The 18,015-nt window shown below is 41.1% G+C and overlaps 1 protein-coding gene across 2 annotated transcripts in view; it reads left to right on the plus strand.

Moving 5' to 3' along the window:
• Positions 1-8,370: 8,370 nt before the first annotated feature.
• Positions 8,371-18,015, plus strand: part of LOC123637330 (slit homolog 2 protein-like) — a 65,707-nt gene continuing 56,062 nt past the window's right edge. For both annotated transcript variants that reach the window (XM_045550449.1, XM_045550448.1), the window contains exons 1-3: positions 8,371-9,032; positions 11,735-11,806; positions 12,980-13,051. In XM_045550449.1, the coding sequence (XP_045406405.1) occupies positions 8,854-9,032; positions 11,735-11,806; positions 12,980-13,051 (323 nt within the window). In that variant the 5' untranslated portion in view covers positions 8,371-8,853. The remainder of the gene's footprint in view (positions 9,033-11,734; positions 11,807-12,979; positions 13,052-18,015) is intronic.

Genomic DNA, 18,015 nt, shown 5'->3' on the forward strand with positions numbered 1-18,015 from the left:
TATTACAAAAAAATTAAAATCAACTGTTATGTTTTTAATTATGACAGTGAGACATATGGGGAAACGTGTTTTCTCTTTTCATTATATTACATGTCTACATAATATCCTTCATTTTGTCTATTGGCCTGCAAAGCCTAAAACACTTACTATATGGTTCTTGAAAGAAATAGTTTGCCAACTCTCGCACTAAGTAAGAGACTGATGTGACTTTTATAAGAGAAAATAGATTTTTGGCCATTAGGCAGGCATTTACTTTGAGCTATATTTTTCCAATAGTGGTTATGAACTGCCTCTGTTAATCAGAGCTGATTTTTATCTAAAATATATAATATTTAGCTTTGGGATTTAAAAATATTTATTTTGAGTTTATATCAGACTAGAATGAATTTCTTTGTAATTTTAGCCTGATATTATGACCCTGTAGGAGAGGGTCAACCTTTTTCAATCTAGCAGAAGGATTGCCTGCAGGAGGTGTGAGGAGTTCCTGTCCCTTCCTTCCTGAGTAACAGAAAGATTTTTCTTTTCTTTTGTGAAAATCCAGGAGGCACATTATTAAACCTAGTAGAGTCAAAAGAGTAGGCAATTAAAAACATTTACAACTGTATTTCCTATTCTTCCAATGGTTAAATTCTTTAAAACTCATTTTAACCTCATAAAACTATTAAATTTTTTGCCGTGTATTTTCCCTTGGGCTTTATAATGCTAGTGTGTATTTTTTTTTAACCTGCATCATTGAGTTTTAACTATCTTTTGCTTTATTTTTTCCACTACAGTTTTTCTATTAACAGTATGTTCTTTTTTGTTCTTGCTCAAGTATCTTACGTATTTAATGTTCAAATGTCACTTTAAACTACTCCACTCTCTCCTCACCAATATATTTTTGTCATAATTATATATAGAACAAGTCATTGCACCAGGCACTCAAATCATAGAATTTGAGAGGCTGTGTATTACAGTGTTTGTAAAACGGGGTTTGGTGTCAAGCTGGAATTCTAGTGCCTACTTTGCTGCTTGCTAGAGATAAGAACATAGCTAACTGAATGGATTCCTGTGAGCCTCAGTTTTCTCCACTATAAATCGGGGATAAAAATAGTCTCTAGCTCAGAAGACTGTTGTGAAAACTAAAGCAGCTAAGAGCTAGAAGGTAACCAGCCCAGTGTTTGGAAAACAGACATTAATTAATAAATATGGTTGTAGTATCACTAGTAACTGAGAAGAATTTAATGATTTAAGTGGTCTAATCCCAACATTGTATAAATGAAGAAACTAAGGCCAGAAGATCTAAGTGTATATACAAAGCTGCCCAAGCACTCCCACTTATAAGCAGATCCAGGTTTAGAACTTTTCATGTTAATTTCACTACAGAACCCACAGACTAATATTGTGGCAGTAGAAACCTAACTTCACCCTTTCAAAAGAGTAGTTTATATTATGGGACCTATATATCACGAAACTAATTATATCCATCTCCACTGTTCTTTTCATGAAATAATACAGGCCTGGGCAGGGATTGATAGTTGTAAGCTGACTTCTTCTTCTTCTCTTAAAATGCAGCCCTCAGCCCAGCCTTTCCCAGGGTTCAGTACAAGAAACCATCCTCATATAGCCATCTAATCTTTGACAAAGCAGACAAAAACATACCCTGGGGAAAAGAATCCTTATTCAATAAATGGTGCTGGGAAAACTGGATAGCCACATGTAGAAGACTGAAACAGGACCCACAGCTTTCACCACTCACAAAACTCAAATCACGGTGGATAACAGACTTAAACCTCAGGTGTGAAACTATTAGAATTCTAGAAGAAAATGTAGGAAAGACTCTTACAGACATTGGTCTAGGCAAAGAGTTTATGAGGAATACCCCTAAGGCAATCACAGCAACAACAAAAATAAATGGGACCTGATTAAATTAAAAAGCTTCTGCACAGCCAAAGAAACAGTCACAAGAATAAACAGACAACCTACAGAATGGGAAACAATTTTCGCATGCTACACATCAGATAAAGGACTGATAACGTGAATCTATTTATAACTCAGGAAAATCAGTAAGAAAAAATCAAACAACCCTATCAAAAAATGGGCAAAGGACATGAATAGAAATTTTTCAAAAGAAGATATAAGAATGGCTAACAAACATATGAAAAAATGCTCAACATCTCTAACCATCAGGGAAATGCAAATCAAAACCACAATGAGATTATCACCTAACTCCAGTGAGAATGGCCTTTATCAAAAAGTCCCAAAACAACACATGTTGGTGTGGATGTGGAGAGACAGGAACACTCATACACTGCTGGTGGGACTGCAAACTAGTGCAACCTCTGTGGAAAGCAATATGGAGATACCTTAAACAGATTCAAGTAGACCTACCATTCGATCCAGCAATCCCATTATTGGGCATCTACCCAAAAGAACAAAAGACATTCTATGACAAAGACACCTGCACCCGAATGTTTATAGCAGCACAAGTCACAATTGCAAAGATGTGGAAGTAACCCAAATGCCCATCAATACATGAGTGGATTAGTAAAATGTGGTATATGTGTACCATGGAGTATTACTCAGCTATAAGAAATAACGGTGATATAGAATCTCTTTTGTTCTCCTGGAGAGAGTTGGAACCCATTCTATTAAGTGAAGGATCCCAAGAATGGAAAAATAAGCACCACATGTACTCACCAGCAAATTGGTTTCCCTGATCTTCACCTAAGTGCACATTTGGGAATAACACCAATTGGGTATCAGACAGATGTGGGGGGTGGGGGGAGGGGATGGGTGTATACCTACTTGATGAGTGCGATGCTCACTGTCTGGGGAATGGACACACTTGAAGCTCTGACTCAGGGGGGATGGGGGGCATGGGCAATATATATAACCTGAACTTTTGTATCCCCATAATAAGCTGAAATTAAAAAAAGGAAAAAAAAGAGAAAAAAACATGATTCAGCTATAGCAGAAACACAGTTTGGGCTCACAAACTTAAAAAAAAAAAAAAAAGAAACTACTCGACCACAGTAACAGTTAACGAAAATATATAAGCTATTCTCAGAGTACAAATAAAATATTTTAGAAATTTTCACCCATGAATAGTAATACAGATAATTAAATAATAACATCACCCTTTATTTAATAAGCACCTAACTCTGTGCCAGGCCCTGTGCTGTTAGATGGACAGGTATCATCTTAACCTTCACAATAATGATGAAAAGTAGGGATCATCATTCCCACACATAGGCAGCATTAAACTGGAAAAAAACGTAAATATAATAAATTTTTAAATGGTTGAGATATGACAATTAGAAACCCCTTTCCACTTTTGAAGGCCATTTCCTTGGGAAATGAAACTAACTCCTTGTTGCCTCTGTGGGGTTGTACATGAAAATATTTTGGTGCCCCCTAGAGGTTAGCAGGAATGCTTGATTGTCAACCCCCAGGAGCGAAAATCTGAAGCCAATTTAGCAGATGCTATCTATCATTCTTGGCTGCTTCGTTTTCCATAGTTAGGTGGCTCAGATACGATCACAGAGTGGCTCTAGAACAGTGGATCTCAAACTTTATTGAGGATCAAAACCACTTGGAGGGCTTGCTAGAGCACAGACTTCTGGCCTCTACCCTCAGAATTTCTGATTCTGTGGGAGTCTGAGAAGTTGCATTTCCAGCTACAGTCCCTGATGATTCTGATGCTGCTGATTTAGAGACTACACTCTGAAAACCACTGACCTAGAGAATCATCTCAAAGTTAAAGCTATCTCCAGCAGCAGGTTGGCCTTCAGTATCCTTGGAGTGCCAGTGCTCTGTACCCTAGCTCTTTACTGCTTCCTTTAGATAATTATAAACAGTGTGTGCGAAGACATGAACATCTCCCATAAGAGGGTAATAGTTTCCGTGGAACTATAGATTCCTTGGTCCCCAAGAGTTCCAGAAGGTCTATAAATACAGCTGGGTGAAGGAGAACCAATTGAGGTTTGAAGTCAGAGAACTGAGGTTCTGGTTGCAGCTCTGCCATTTAATCAGCTGTGACCTTGCCGAAGAACGACATCCTCTGCTGTACAGAGTCAAACAGCAACCATCCCTGTGGTTTTGACTCTAGCAAATAGCTTGGCACTTAGTGGGCATGAAACAAATTTTAGCTAAATCTTAGTATCTGTGACATTAGGGTTCCACATCTACATTTCCAAAACAAAGCTGCTGTGAGAAAAATTAGATAATTAAAATGAACATATTTTGCAACAATAAAAAAATAGACAGTAGCCTGAATGCTGTTAAGCCCAAGGAATTATTCTGTAAGTTTCATGAATTTGATCAAAGCTATTACTGTTTACCTACCTTTGTTTTAAAAAAGAGAGAGCTCTAATTTTTCCTCATATTTACTTCTTTTTCATCAATTTTCTTTTCTTACTCCCTTTTCCCATATATCCCAACTTCACAATCTTTTTTGTCCAAAAGTGCAAATTAGGAGAATTTTTTTAATGTATGGGTTATTAAGTGTCTAAATTGTTTGTAAATTATTCTAGCAACTGGATTTCTTTGCAAGATAATAGGAGACTTGAATGTCGACTATAGTGGATTCGACTTCTGCTTAATCCAGGTCAGGATTTATGGAGACCTCATGTGGTGACAAGAGGCACCACAGAAGGCTTTCTTGAGTTTGGATGGAACAGGCAAAGAGAAACTCAGAACTCATATGGGAGCAAAATAATCCAGAAAAAAAATAAGACCTACAAGTTAATGTTACTGAAACATGCAAAGCCTCCACCAAACATCCTGCACTAATAGTGAAGGAATAATATAATGTTTTTAAGAACAAGAAACCTGATTACTCATGTGTAAATTTCCCTTTATTAACTGAAAAGTTGATGACACAAAAAATGTGCTATGCTTCTCAGGAATTAGTTACAGTCTTCCTTCTTTTTCTTAATGAAATTCATTGGACATATCTTCTTATTTAAATTTGCAACAAATTTAAAAAGATGTTTCTGTAGGCATGTTGCTATGAAAGTTATTTTAGCTCCCTCTTGGCTTTACACAGAATATAAAGTAAGCCAGAGAAAATCTAACTTGAACTCGTGTCTATGAATTTCACTTATGCAACAATATCAATAATATTACCTATGAATATTTGGTATGCAGGACATATTCTTGCAATTAAAATACAGAACAATGATTCTATGTGATGTATAAAGTTGAACAAAAATACATCTTGTTGACAAGGTATTAAAGTTGTGAAATTAAATGAATTAGAATGGAAATAAATCTATTTTAACCACTTAATTACTGGTACAGACTAAAGAAAATTCACTGGGGGAAAGAATCCTTCCTCAGTGACAGGTACTTGTTATCTCATTTTCCTTACAAGAAAATGTGATTTGGCTTCTCCTTTCTTCTCCTTCTTAAGGAAGTTACATAACAGACCTTTAAGCTAAAATCAAGATGGACAAATGAGTTAACAAATGTCAAATGTTTTGAAGTCTTTAAAAGAATAGAGCAACATCTATGGTATTAAAATGAGTAATCCTATGAGTTCCAATTCACTTTTCTGATACTACCCTGTCTTTGGAAATGTCCTAAAAAGTGCTTTAAGTTTTACAAGGCACACAAAATCCAGTAGCCATCGTGAAAGGACATTTTTAAAAAATGTAACTGGGAAAAATGTTAATGATGTTGGAGAGTATGTTCTTGAGTTAAAGAAATCTGTTAATCATCATGGCACCTATTATGTGCCAGGCATATTGTTAGATGCTGGAAACATAAAAATGAATTGGATAGGTCCTCTTGGTTTCAAGGAAGCTGCAGATAATTATACAAATAATTAACACACTGTAAGGCTGGCATTAGGCTAGGGGCCTGCACAAATTCCCAGGAAAGATTTTTAAAGGTGGAATAGGAGGAGGAGGTGACGAGTTTTAAATTCAAGGGAAAGAGTTGACTCATTTAGATGTTATTTCAAACCTATAGTGACATTGATTTTGCTGGGGGAGTGGGAGAGTGGTAGCTGTTGCCAGACACACATCACACTAAAGAGACAAGAAGAAACAAGGAAATTCTCTTTCAAAACATAGTGGGGAAAAAATATCTAGAACTGCCCTGAAATAAAGAAAACGTTCTGATATAATGTTCGTTGCTAGGGATTTATTTTTTCCCTCCTTTTCCCCCATAATAGAGTAAAATCGCACAGACACATTCAAGCCCTTAGAGTTAAGCATAGTGTATCATCAGTCCTCAACTGGGCACAGTGTTGTTGAGTGTGTGACTATAGAGAAAGGGTTAAACGGAAGGCGGTGGCTTGGAGATGGGAAGGCAAGCAAAAAGATTGAAAAATGCTGTTTTCCAACTTGCAAAAACTCTGAACTTTTCAGCTCCCAAAAATACACATGTGTGTGTCTGTGAGCGCAGGCAGATCTATTTCGGTAGAGATTTTTTTTTTTTTAATTTAAATCATAATCTCTCTGTCTCCGTCTCTCTCTCTCTCTCTTGCTGCGTTGCAAACACTGAGCAGCCCCCTTAAGATCGCAAAAGCTGCAGCAGAGGCACTGGCAGCGCTATTTATTTATGAACCTCGTTCAAAGCCGCCTTCTCCCCATTCCACCCTGCAAGCGACCATCTCTGAGCCCGGGTCACCTCCGGGGCCCAGGATTTGGAGGCGGGGTCTCGAAGGCCCCCTTCCTCCGGCAAACTTTGCTCGGGCGTGGGAGCGAGGGCGCGAGCCGGGGCGCACGGGAACGCGCACCACCGCCGCCACGGCCGCCTCCGCCTGGCGCGGGCAGCCCCGGCCTCACCTCTCCCCGGCGAGGTGCGGGCGCCCGGCGCGCAGCCAGGGGGCGGGGCCGGCTCGCGGGGCGGGGCCGAGGGGCGGGGACTCCGGCGGCTATATAAGGCCCGCGCCTGCTTAACTTCGGACTTGGGGTTATTTATTTGGGAAGCGCCCGGACGGCTGAGATTGGCGGCAGCAGTGGCTGCCGCAGACTGTGGTGAAAAAAAAAAAAGAAAAAAAAAAAAGGCGGCGGCAGTGGAGGCAGCGGCGGCCGCGGCGGCAGCGGCAGCGGTGATGGGAGCGCCGAGGCTCCCGGGCGCAGGCCGGAGCTGCCGCGCTTTCCCGGCCCGGCGGGAGCGCTGAGGAGAAAGGGCAGCGTCCCGGGGCCCGCAGCTGGCTCCAGAGGCGCGGGCCGCGGTTTTGTTTGGCGGCGCTCAGCGCCAGGCAGCGGGAGAGAACAACTCCAGTTACAACAACAACCCACCTTCCCTTCAGCCAAACGAGACTTAGACTGCTGCGTCCGTCCTATTGTTTAGACACTTGCCAGGGGCTCCGGAGTCGACAGAGCCGCCGAGTCCCCGCTCCGTGTCGCCGTCTTCCCTCGCCCCCACTTCCCTCCCCGGAGCCAGCAGTAGGCACCGAAAGCAGCCGGGAGCGGGGAAGGGGGCTGGACGGAGACGGACCGCCCGGGACTGCGGCCGCCGAGTCAGGTGCAGCGCCAGGGGCCCGGCGGCGTCGCGACGTCGGCTGGCGGACTCCCGCTGTGGCCGTGGGGGACGGCATTCAAAGCCTGGGAAAAGTTCCTGCACTTTAAGAAGGAGGACCCACTTGTGGGAGGCTGCCAAGGGGTGGCTGAGAGGCTGCGCCCGCCAGGAGCAGGCTCTTATTTCTTCCACCTTTGCCATCAGGTGTCTGCTGCGGAGCTGCGGCGTATCCGGGAGACGAGAGGAACTGATACACGCGCGCACACACGACTGCTTTTCAGCTGCCGCCCGGGCTGTGACCGGAGTAACGGGTCCCACCCTCCCGCCCGCCACCTAACCGTTCTCCAGGACGCCCCAGCAGGACCCAGGTCGCAGACACCTCCACCTTGGCCTTTGCCTTTCCACTCCTCCGGCCTGCCTGCCCCAGCCAGTCCCACTCAGTCATCGCAGGAGCTTTCGTCCTCAACTTGCCCTCTTGGATTTTCTCTGCTAGGGTGCTGACTGGTGGATATTCCTGCCGGGCTGCGGCGGTCCGACTGCCCTTTTGTCTTTACTGCGTGACCTCGGGGCAGGCCCTGGTGCAGAGCGTCGCCAAGGACGCCAGGCAGGAGGCGGGATTGCCTAGACATCCTTCAGCGACGTGCATGTGTGTCTGCAAACCATCCTCCGCTGTCGGGAGATCCCGAGGACCCGCATCGGCTGCGGCGGAGCCGCGGGCGCGAGAGAGGCCGCAAGAGTGAGCGGAGCCCGCCGGCCCGCAGCGCCGCCCCGTGCCCCCCGGGCTGCGCGAACGCCCTGTGCGCCCCCGCGCGCCATGCCCAGTCGCCTGGCGCGCTCCGCTCCGCGCCCGCGGCGCTCCTGCGCCTTCTAGCTTCGGAGAGTCCACTTTGATTGGAGCCACCATCCCTATTGAGCTCCCTTCTTCTGCCTCGTATCCTCCCCACTGGAATCGGATTTGCAGAGGGGTGCGTGGGCTCAGAAAACATCCCCTCCGCCCGCACAACTGGTCCCTGCACATTCGCGATCGTTGGGAACCCCAGCTCTTTTACCGCCAAGTTGATCCTTGTGAGACAGAAGACACATTATCTCCTCCCCACTGCTTTCGGGGTCTCCTTGCAGCCTTGACCAGGCCGATTGATCTTCATCAGGACCTAAAGTTGCCCAAGGAGCTCCCGCCCTGCTAGAGAGGGTGGAGAGGGAGGTGGGAGGCGTGTGCCTGTGTGGGCTTCAGTGCCTTGAATATTATTAGTTTCCTATTATTTCGTGCACATTTCCCCTGGCACTCTGGGCTCCTAGCACCGCGACGGCTACTGGGCCTCAGACACTGCGCGGTTTCCTCGGAGCAACGAGCTAAAGAAAAACCCCCGGCGCCGGCGAGGGCGGAGGCGGCGGGGGAAGATGCGCGGCGTTGGCTGGCAGACGCTTTCCCTGTCGCTGGGGTTAGTGCTGGCGATCCTGACCAAGGTGGCGCCGCAGGCGTGCCCGGCGCAGTGCTCCTGCTCGGGCAGCACAGTGGACTGTCACGGACTGGCGCTGCGCAGCGTGCCCAGGAATATCCCCCGCAACACCGAGAGACTGTGAGTATGCGCTCTTGGCCCTCCCCTCCCCCTCCGGGTCTCGCGTCCCTGCCTGCAGACCCCGGTCTCGCTGTAGGGTCCTGTGCCTGGGACAGCCCTCACTAGCGCTTTTGCACGCGCATCCTGGGGTTGGGCTCTCCGGGAGGGCCCTGCCCAGGGAAGGGCCACTGTCCAAAGAGGGGCGGGTCCGCTGGCAGCTTCGCTTGGTCCCTTTTCCCCGCTCTTGTCCCACCACTCGCAACCCCCCTGCGGGCGAGTGAGTTCTCTCAGCCTGGAGAGCTGGCGGGGAGATGGGAGACAAGTACTTGCGGATACCTGGGGCAAGTGAGACGCGACTTTGTTCCGTAGACTTCGTAAACGGAGTCACCTTGCGGTTACCAACACTCGCAGGTCGGTTTCAAAGCGAAGTCCCCACTCTTGTCGCGGGCTGGCGCTGAGGGGCCGGCTGGGTGACTCAAAAGAAACTTCCACTCGCTGGCTTTGTGTCGCCCTCCTGGGGACGAAGAGAAGGGAGAAAAAGGGTCGTGGGGTGCCTGAGGGTGCTTCTCACAGACCACGGAAAAAAGGGGCCCCAGGAGCACGACAGCCCGCACAGTAGCCGCGGACAGACCCCGGGACTCTTCCCCCCGCCCCCCGCTTCTCCTGGGAGGAGGCGGCGGCGTCAGGCCTTAAGGGACTTGTCTGAGCGGGGATCGTCCCGTCGCCTAAGCGAAGTTGGTGCTGGTTCAACTGCGGGAACCGGCCGAACCGGGACTGACTGCTTTGGCAACCCCGCGACCATCGGCTGCCCGCTGCGGTCCTTTCTGCTGAGCCCCTGTGCCCCCCATCCACCCTTCTGGCAGTTTCTGCGTCCCTTCACGTGGCAGCAGCTCCCCTGCCTTCTCCTCTTCGCGCTCTGCTGCCCGCAGACATCCCCGCCTCCCTGTCTCTGTGAGTCTCTAATGAAGAAGTAAACGCAGAGCCAGGGCTGACGGCCCACGCGCCCCTGGTGGGGCGCTTCCCGAGTTCGGGGAAGTGGAGCATGGAAGCCATTCTCTTTGTCAACGCCGAGGCCGCAGCTCTGCGCCCGCCGGGACCCCTTGGGCGCGCTCCGCTCTCGCGGTTGCGCGTGGGCCGGGTGGGAGCGGCTGGCGCGGGCGAGCGCGCCTGCACTCGGGGCCCGCGGCCTCTTTGACCCCTAAGGTGCGAGGGTTGCGGGCCGTAGAAGGGGCGCGCCGTGACCCGCACCTCTCCACCTACGCGGCCCCTTCAACTGGAGTTGCCCTTCTCCTTATCCAATCCATTTCTCTTGCCCTCAGTTTAAAGGCCCAAGTTGAGCCCCTTTCTTCCTTTGCAAAAGGCTCCCCTACCTCCAGCCTCACTGGGTCGCCCCCCCACTCTTTCCTCTCCCTCCTTCCCAAGCTCAGTGCTACGCTACGGTGGGGCCCTACTAGGCGTGTCTTGTCAAGATGTGATCCACATCTTGTCTGGGGGGGAGGGTAGGGATTCGTGTTATGTCAAATAGCCGGCAAAAGATCTCAACAATTTTAGGAACAACTTAATGGTACTTTGCTCCGCATGGAGAAGTGGAGTTGGGAGAAAGGAAGAGAAGCAGTGCGGATTTCTGTTTTAGCACTTGTCATTTCATGCTATTCAGAAGAGTTTAAAGTTTGAGCACTAATAAATATGTCTTACTCAACAAATAGGGAGTGCACTGTTGGGGGGGGCAGTAGCCATTGAATGTCAGGCCTTTGCAAAAAAAAAATACCTATGAGAGATCAACAAAGAGTTCTTAGAAAATAGTTTACTCGTTTCTGGCTTATAAAATTCTATCCTTGACAAAATAAACACTTTAAATGCAGATTTTTAGTCTAAGATGAGAGAGAACTTACTTCCATAAAGAACATGCAAACCGCAGCAAAACCTGGTTTTACTTGAAATGATTGGAAACAGGTCAAATTTAGATCTTGACCTGAAATGCCAGAAAAGGGAAGTGTGACTCACGAAGGGAAAGTGGTGCTGAAATCTGGGCAAAAATGTCAGGGCCTGAATACTATTTCCATTCTTGCCCTGGCTAGTAGTTTTCTCTTTACAGTCGCAGTGGGGTTCCCTGAGCTGCAAATGAAGAGTTTAGTTTTTACACAAACATAGAATTGTTGGAAGGTAAATGCCTATAAATGCAAGTCTTTGAAGTGCAGTTCTTTTGATGGCACTAACTTTTTTTTCTTTGCCTTAGGAAGTTTAGCCTTTATGCTACCTAAGGATAGTGTTCTGAATTTTTAAAATTTCCTCATAAATAGTATGAGAAAATTGTGCATTTATCTTCCTGAAGGGAACTTTCTGAGGGTGTGCCTAACAATAATAGTAAAATAGCAGAATACCTGTGAAATTAATATACCCACCCTTATATAAACAAAAATCAAAAGCACTCCCATACACACACTCAACAACAAAAAAAATCACACAACACGAGAGAACTTTTTGTCATAGCATAACTACTTCATTTTCTTGTCCTATGCCAGCCAAAATGAACTTTGTAAACGTGTTGAGTCATTTTTAAAATATCCTTTTAATGGTTGTCTCCTTGTCTCCCCATTTACTTTGTAAACAAATAATTGAATTAATTTTTAGTGTTAAAGTTCTAACTTACTTTGAATTTTATTTTGTTTAACCAGATATTGATAGAAATAAAATAGAACTTTGATTTTCTGGTTTTCTCTTAGGGATTTGAATGGAAATAACATCACACGGATTACGAAGACAGATTTTGCTGGTCTCAGACACCTAAGAGTTCTGTAAGTGTGTCCTTCCTCTATACTTTGGAGATTTTTTGTTTTTGTTTTTAAGGTTGCATATTTTAAATTGTTACTGGTCTCAGTTTTTACAACTTCTCTGATGACAGGAACATAAAATTTTGAAAGGTCATAGTTTCTTTTGTATTTATCATTGTACTTCAACTTTTAATAAAGATTTGGGCTTTTAAGATTGGATGCATGCCATAGAAACAAAATTCTAGAAATGACCTCAAAATTTTGTTATAGCATACCCTAAGTGCCTTATGCACATAAAAATATAGAATAATTGCTTTCACAATATAAATAAGTAATGTGAGACATTTGATACTTTTTAGCATTTGAGATTAGCTAAAAATATGTAAGTGGATCTGCATTTTATTATTACTGAGATAACAATGTTCAGACATTTTTAGCAAAGAACAGTTAGATATAACTTCAAACATTAAAATCAAGCAATCAAGCTTTTCAGCATAGTTTTTGGTGGAGAAATGTTTATCTATGAAATGCATTTGTTATATTTTAAGCTTTTCATATTTTATATCTTTGTAGCTTTTATACAATTTCTGCAGTATGATTACTTCTTTAATTAATGAGTTAAATTAACTGTGAGTAAACCAACATTTGAAAATCAATGTAATGTAAAATTGTTTTTACCCACAGGATTGTAAATGTTGACATCTCAATAGCCGTTATAGTTTTGACCACTGTGCATTTAGTGTTCATCTTTTAAGAGACACATTTTGGCCCTTATGAATTCTTCCAATTGCTGATGTATGTTCACGTCAGAATTGAAGTATGTGTATGATAAATTACTGTACATTGATTCTTTAGTTAAGTTGAAAATTGGTGTACTAAAAAACAGCTATAAAAGCTGCAGTGTTATGGGTTGCTCCTCAGATATGCTGTAGTTTAAGGGTCAGAATTTTGACTAGTAAATCTCGAGAGAAACATGCTTTAGTATTTTCTGTGAAAGTTCTGTGACGTGGACACTGCCATTTCCCCTTCCTGAGTGCCTTCAAATATATCATCATTAAATTTAAGATTGGGTCTCAAATCAGAGCAAAATTTAACTTTTATAAAAGGAAAGAGTTTACAAGTTTTCAGTTGCTGAATTGAAATTTATTTAGATGGTGGGTGGCAATACTAAGAAGCATGTTATATTTTGCATTTCAGTCAGCTAATGGAGAATAAGATTAGCACCATTGAAAGAGGAGCATTCCAGGATCTTAAAGAACTGGAGAGACTGTAAGTATTTTCAATTCCAAACTTATGACAACATAGCTGTATTTTTAAAAATACTTAAATTTCAAGGATCATCTTCAATTTCATGTCTTAGCTTTTGAAAAGTTTTTTGAAAGAAAAAGAGGATGAATTAGTGGTTTTCAGACTAATTTTACAGCAAGTAGAATTTCTGGATAAAAAGTACTAACTTGTAATAAAGAACAAAACTACAGATTTACTTTCCTCAGATATTAATTTCCTTGGTAACCATTGTGTTGGTACTTAAAAGATGTACCTGTTTTTCTTATAGTTTGTCTGGTTTGTTTTATTTGCTTATGAAGGAAGAAAGGTGGTTCTTTTACTTGCATTAATGGTGCATTATGGAAAACAGAAGATTTGCTAATGGTTATTTTAATTTCCATGCTGTTGCTTTGTGTGTTATTAGTGACATTTGAAGAATATTTTAAATTCTTACTGATAAAGATTTGCTTTTTGATATTTAACACTTACAGTGAACATTGTTAATAACTTTTACAGTTTTATTTCATTATTCTATGCTAGCTTTTTAAATATTTCTGCTGGAAAAATCAGGTAAAGATTATTAAAATAAGAACTATGTTATCGAAGTGTGGTCATTTAATGTTGATTCTTTTTTTTCCAAGAAGATTCAATGTAGACTTCAGACTTCAAGATATACTTTTTCAGACATACAATCTCATGGATTTATATATATTACTTGAGTACCACTTTTTTAATGTTTACAGTGTATGTCTACAAAAGACAAAACCTCTGTCTGAAATAATTAAGATATATTATAGACTTTAATTTGAAGTATGAATTTCATGTTTTATTTGTCTTGATTATTCAAATTTGGTATGTTTGCATTTTAAGGGCAAATAAAGGGTTTATTAAAAGTAGCAACAATTATTTTAATAAGATTTCCTACCTGCCCTAATAGTCACTTTAAGTACAAATAAAATTTTTCTTTAAAATAATGAAATATGTTCATTTTAGAAATAACACAAATTCAGATTCACTGGGCCCAGATGCAGAAATTAATTTGGTGTAATTGTCCGTAAGTGGAAAAATGGCTTGTCAACTTCTAAGATGTTTATAGATATATAGACTACATTTTGATAACCTCAAGTAAAACATAGCAGTGTCTACTTTATATTACTGGTAAAGCTTTCTCCATGATAAATATTATAATATAGGGGATATAATCGTGGAATGCAAAGTAAATTTAAAATCACTACTTTCAGCTAGTTTTTTTGGGAAATAAAAACAAGATAAACATTTGGTTTAGTTCATAACAAAGTTTATGAGTTCCTAATCTATCTGTAAATATATAAAAATGCTCTGAAAGTGTGTATTCTTTGATCTCCTTCATGGGCTGTATGAATAGCTAATTCCTAATGAGTAACTTATAAAGATATTTTAATCCATTCATTTAACAATATCAATATAATTTAAATGTTTGGTAAGATAAATAGATAGCATAAATTACCATTTAAACATTAACAGTTTTTTTCAAGAGTAACTTTTAGTCATCACATGGAAATATGCATTATTTTGGTTCTTAAACAATTTCCAAATCATTGAAGGAGTCTTGATGGCCGTTTACGAAGTCTCTATTTTGGTTATACTGTAGTTTTAAATATTTTCAAGAACACTGGAACTAAACAAACTTTCTCATTATTTTCCAAGCCACTTCAGAGTATCATCTGAACTTTCATCTTGAATAAATTAACTTTTCTTAAAAATTATTAACCAGACGCTGTGTGATCTGAAATTTGATTAGAGTTTTAAGTAGGTACTAGTTTTTGACTTTACTTCCCCTGGGAATGTCACTTCATCTCAGAACAATTTTCTGTTGTACTAAGACTAAGTCAGATGTTTCAGAGTGGGAGGAGGATTTGTAATTTTGAATGAAAACTAATATATATGCAGGACTTCTTTAAATCACCCCAGCTGTTGGCCGAGAGCAAATATTTCATATTTGTGAGGAAAAGCTGAGAAAATTCCTTTTGTTTACAACTGCCAAGTCCATCTGATGGAAGCACATTGTTATCTGACAGCCAATTCATCTCCTTGGGACTCTGGAATTCAAAACCATTTCTTAGGAACATTGTGGATACACTTTTCAAATATTTATTTTTTTTAAATACATTAAATGGCAAGGCAGTTTTGCTAAAGAATGCATTCAAGTTATTGTGAAACAAACTATTTCAAATTTTGTTCAGTTATATTGTTTTCAAAAATAAAAATAAAAAATACCCAGAGAGTTCCATAATCAAATTACTGTGGCCTGTGATATGTATTGTTATTTTAGTCAGTATAATGAACATCACAAAAATTGCTTGCTTTTTCAAAAAGCTGCAAGAGACAATATGAGACAGGAAGTAATCAATGAATTAACTTTTAACTGTGTTGTGTCAACTTATATTTTCTAACAATTTAGATGTGAAATTTTAAATTGGAGCTCTAAATTATGGAAAGGTGTACAGCAGTTTTATATTGTAAATGCCATTCATATGGTGAATAGTGATACAATTTTCATCCCTTGTATGAAGAACAAAACAAAATAAAAGCATTAATTTTATTTGTGTGTAATTTATGGTTCTAAGTTATTTTCATTTTAAAATGATAAAATTAAAACAATTCCAAGTAATATTTTGTGGCTATTTCAAAGTTATAAAGTTTTTCTTCCTGTTTTATGTTGGTGGAGTTTTAACTTCATCTAGAGAAAGAAGACAAATCTGAAAACAGAACATCTATGCCTTTTAAAAACTTCAACTTTTTAATCTGTAAGAAACAGGGTCATGTTGATTTGAATTTAATTTTAGCATGGAATGAATGTCATTATTTGTAAGTCAAAGCATTATAGCTACAAAAGAAAGATATTTTTCCACCTCAAAGAATGGATAAAATACAAAATTTTCAGCCAAAATGTCAAGAAGTAGATGAATGTTAAAATCCTGCCTCTATCTCTCTCTTCTTTTCTTCCTTTTTTAACACCCTCCCTCCCTCCCTCCTTTATCCTTTTCTTTCTTCCTTCTAGTGTATAGAAAACATCAGATGACACATCATGATGAGAATGTGGTTATGAATCACTGTAAAAGGAATACGTTATAAGCACGCCTACATACCATGAGCACACATTATTTCCTGTTTTGACAGTTTGCTACTATACTCCCAGACCTAACATGTGCAGTGGCAGGTGTTCTAGGATGCTCTGTACTGCCAGCAGTACCTGGGTATCTGGGATGAAAATGAGGCCTTGAGAATGTTCCTCATGTGGATTGTATTAGCAGATCTCCTAGTAATCAAAATGTTCAAATGAAATCTAATGTAGATAAATGACTAGTTAATGCAATGGAAATTAATTGAGGAAAAAAAATCAAGCTATAAATAAGCTATAGGAAAGCATCAGAACACTTGTGAAGTCTGATTTTTTAAATACCTCACAGGAGATACCTGTGCATATCTGCAATAAATTCTCCATGCAAAATTATTCATGCAAGATATTTCTTGGCTGGTACATAATGTCCTAGAGGGTTAAAAAAAATAACATTGGAAAACAGCAATTCTGTGGGCTGGTGTAAAATTCTGTTGTTCACTTAGAGTTTCTGGAATTACACAAGCATTAGGTTCTATTTTATGGCCTTTTATGGGGTCCCAGGCCGCATCAGGGTTCTACTAGTGAAAGTCATCTGCTCCTTTTGAAAGTTCCTTAATAACACAAATGCAAGGGTAAGATAAATTTTTTGAAATTTTTTAGAGTTGTCATTTTTAGGACATTTTGTAATTTTTTCAAGACTTACAAACTGAAATGCATATATGCCTAGATTATGTTAGTGAGAACCAATAGCATACCATGGAAAATCGTGGCTATTAGGCTTTGCATGAACATTACAACCATCTTATACCCTTAAAATACAGAAATTGCAGAAGTGATAAAGGCAAGCATATGGAGTGTTCATTTTTCCCACTAATTATGTGTAAATGTGTGCTTTTAAGGCAAATATTGCTGTAAACTCCCCAGTTTCAGTATTGTTGGGTTTGAAATGACATTTTTCCTACTAGCTTTGTCATTTGATACTCATTTTTGCTTGAAAACTGAGTTCTGAAACCCTTATTATAACAAGGCCTTGTAAGGAATCTTGGAAAATAAAGCTGTTATCTTAGATATTTTAAAGTTCCCACCATTTTAATTTAGAAAAATCTAAATCCCTTTAAAGTAGAGCCTAAATTTGACTAAATACTACACTCTGATGAAATGATATCTAAAAGGCAAATTTCTTTCTTTATTTCTTTTTTAAGTGGTACCGAATTAGTTCTCCCGGCATGCTACACCATTCCTAAGCACGTGACAGGCACTGTGAGTAAGGCTGAAGAACCGTAATGCTCTAGGTTTTTTGTTCGGGCCTTTACGTATGAGTTCAAGTAGAGAATATGTTGTAGAACAGGTCTGAAAGGCAACACTGTTTATCCTCTGTTCATCAAGGATCTAGAGATCCCTTCTGCATAGTCCTACAAGTTTATAGGCAACACATAACACATACTTTTTCTTATAGTAAGGGCAAACTAACAGTGCTAATCTTCTGGGAAAAGAATGCAAGCCCATCTTCAAAAGAATTGTTTTCTGGTATCTTTACACCTAAGCTTAAAATGACTGCAGTCATTTTCTTGGAAAGTCGCTTTAAAGAACACCTCAAACTCTGTAACAGAGGCTGAGTATGCACATTACACAACATAAAAATGCTCAAGAAATTGGGATATCATTAAATGTAAATTATTTTCACCTGCTGATAAGCGATTTGGACTATTTTGAATTATGTTTTCTGATTATAAGGTCAGAGAAAGCTTTAATGCATGTGCACTATTACAAATTTAGCAGAGCATTGAATCCATCTGAGAGGGTTTCTCATGCACCGTTTCTTTATGGGTCTTGAAGTTGAACGGTGGTGAGAAGGCCTGTTCGCTCT

The sequence above is a fragment of the Lemur catta genome, chromosome 4 (genome assembly GCF_020740605.2).
Source record: "Lemur catta isolate mLemCat1 chromosome 4, mLemCat1.pri, whole genome shotgun sequence".
In the NCBI taxonomy this organism is placed as follows: Eukaryota; Metazoa; Chordata; class Mammalia; order Primates; family Lemuridae; genus Lemur; species Lemur catta.